This window comes from Empidonax traillii, unplaced genomic scaffold (assembly GCF_003031625.1).
Source record: "Empidonax traillii isolate 1590-97213 ecotype Southwest subspecies unplaced genomic scaffold, ASM303162v1 scaffold432:size744455, whole genome shotgun sequence".
In the NCBI taxonomy this organism is placed as follows: Eukaryota; Metazoa; Chordata; class Aves; order Passeriformes; family Tyrannidae; genus Empidonax; species Empidonax traillii.
The window spans coordinates 476,952-479,168 of record NW_020955625.1 but is presented as its reverse complement, the minus strand read 5'-3'; the positions used below and the strand labels follow the sequence as shown (position 1 = coordinate 479,168).

The window sequence follows — 2,217 nt, the reverse complement described above, 5'->3', positions numbered from 1 at the left end:
CCAATTACTATATCATGGCACTAAGGGCCACATCCAATCTCTGCTTAAAAACCTCCAGGGATGGTGAATCCACCACCTCTCTGGGCAGGCTGTTCCAATGCCTGATTACCCTCTCTGTAAAGAATTTCTTCCTAACATCTAACCTAAACCTCCCCTGGCAGAGCTTGAGCCCATGTCCCCTTGTCCTATTGCTGATTGCCTGGGAGAAGAGACCAACCCCCACCTGGCTATAACCTCCCTTCAGGTAGTTACCCACTAGAAATAAAATGTGAAAGAATTTATGTATTTTAGCAGATTTTAAAAAAATAATGAAGTCTGAAAACAACGATAGCTATTTCTCAAAACAAGATTTACCAATTTGTCGTTTGTTTTCATTTCTGAGTTCATTTTCTGATCTTGAAACCTTGTGTGCTTCAGCTAAAGTTGGAAATAAAAAAATGATTTGTTTATCCAATTAGGTATTTTTGACCATGCTTTTGTATATTTAATTCAGATTAAAAAAAAAAAATCCAAACCTATAAATGTAAACCACAAGTTTACAATCACAAAAGAAAAAAAAATAAATTTAGAATATATGCTTGACTTTAAAAAGGAATATATATCTAATCCAGGTCTCTGCTGGCCAGTGTGCCAGCAAGAGACATCAGGAAAATTCCTCTGTGTTACCCTTCATAAGAGCACTTCCTATGTGCATGGAAGGAAACAAGTTGTGTGAAGATCATCCAAAGCTACCTCGTCGGTGCTCTGGGTTCTCCAAGGATTTCTGGCCAGCAGACACCAAAGGCCTGGTTGGGACAGGACTCCTCCTCCCCACTGGTGCCGGGGTGGGCAAGTGGGCTGAAGCTGTTTGAACTGCTTGTTCCATGGTGGGGCTCCTTCTCAAGTGATCCATCTGAGGGCTTGAACGACCTGGGCCAAAATAAAACCAAACCCACTGAGCTATTTCTCAGGCACAAATGTGAGTTACTGGTCTCAACTGATCCAAACCTTACCAGGCGTGTCCAAAGAAATAAATATTTCTGTACCCTCAGATCTACTAATCCAGAATGAATGATATTTAGCAATACTCCCTCCCCCTGTCTAAAAGAAAAAAAATAGGTGGGACAATTAATCCCTACCAACCCACCCAGGATGTGCATTTAGCTGTGAAATGAAATTTTCCACATTGATTGGAGGTAAAAATACATCTTCTGCCTCCCTGGGAAGGCAAGGGGGAAGTGGCTGCTCCCAGAGGCAGAGACACAGCTCCAACCCCGAGATCCACGTGCTGTAGGGCCCTGCTGTGTTATCCCTGCCAAGCCAGGGCTGGCTGGTGCCAGGACTCTGCGGGTGAGGGAGCTCTGGTTGCTGCTCACACATGGCCATTTGCAGCACGAGTGGCTGGGGGCAGAAGCGTGTTCAGAATGGAGCCATTTGATCCAGCCAGGCAAGTGCACAACATCAAACAGCTAAATCTACTGAGAAATTAGAATAGGACTCAAGTCCCAGGAAGTAGAAGTTGCATCCTGTGACAAAAGCTCAACTAAAGAAAAAACAAAACCAAATCAAAACAACAGAAAATCCCCAACAAAACAAAACAAAACGAAAACCCAAACTCAACCAATAAAAGCAACCATACCACACTTGTAATCTACAAAGAGGAAAAATATTTTAAAAAGCAAACAGAGAAAAAACTGTTGATGCCCCACAAGACATTTTGTGGCAGAATATATGTTCATCTGGAGCATATGCCACATATTAAGTCAAAGAATCACACAGCTTTTAACTTCAGCTACAGCAAACCAAGCTAGTTTTTCGACAGAGAAATGCTCAGCATACCTTCCTCCCCTTCAATTAATCCAACAAATAGAACCTATTTTTGGCAACACACTCAACGAGTCCTGCAAACTCCTAATGGGTATACAAATCTCAGCTGAAACTTTGGAAAAAAGTCTGTTTGCCATGAAGTGTTTTGACTTTTAACACGACTGCATCATTTAAAAATAGCATCAGGGTTATATCTTAGCACATCCCTTTACTCACAGCAGTGAGGAGTGGAAGAGCAGGTGTTTTGATTTTGGAGAGCCATCTGCATGAAAGGCGAGGGTGAAGGTGCTCAATGTTTAGTTAGATTGGTTTTTTTTTCTTAGCTACTCAAAAATCATCACAAATTTCCTTTTTGCTTCTACTTTCTTTTTCCAAAACTACACAGTCTACCCACACAGTTTGTTCCTATTA

At 41.7% G+C, this 2,217-nt stretch overlaps 1 protein-coding gene across 4 annotated transcripts in view; it reads right to left on the bottom strand.

The window, feature by feature from the left end:
• Positions 1-2,217, bottom strand: part of LSM14A (LSM14A, mRNA processing body assembly factor) — a 19,146-nt gene that overhangs the window by 6,502 nt on the left and 10,427 nt on the right. For 2 of the 4 annotated variants that reach the window (XM_027894526.1, XM_027894527.1), the window contains exons 5-6: positions 733-909; positions 355-417 (exon numbers count right to left, since the gene is read on the bottom strand). In XM_027894526.1, coding sequence (XP_027750327.1) covers positions 355-417; positions 733-909 — 240 coding nt within the window. The remainder of the gene's footprint in view (positions 1-354; positions 418-732; positions 910-2,217) is intronic. The other 2 variants (XM_027894528.1, XM_027894529.1) reach the window with 1 other exon arrangement.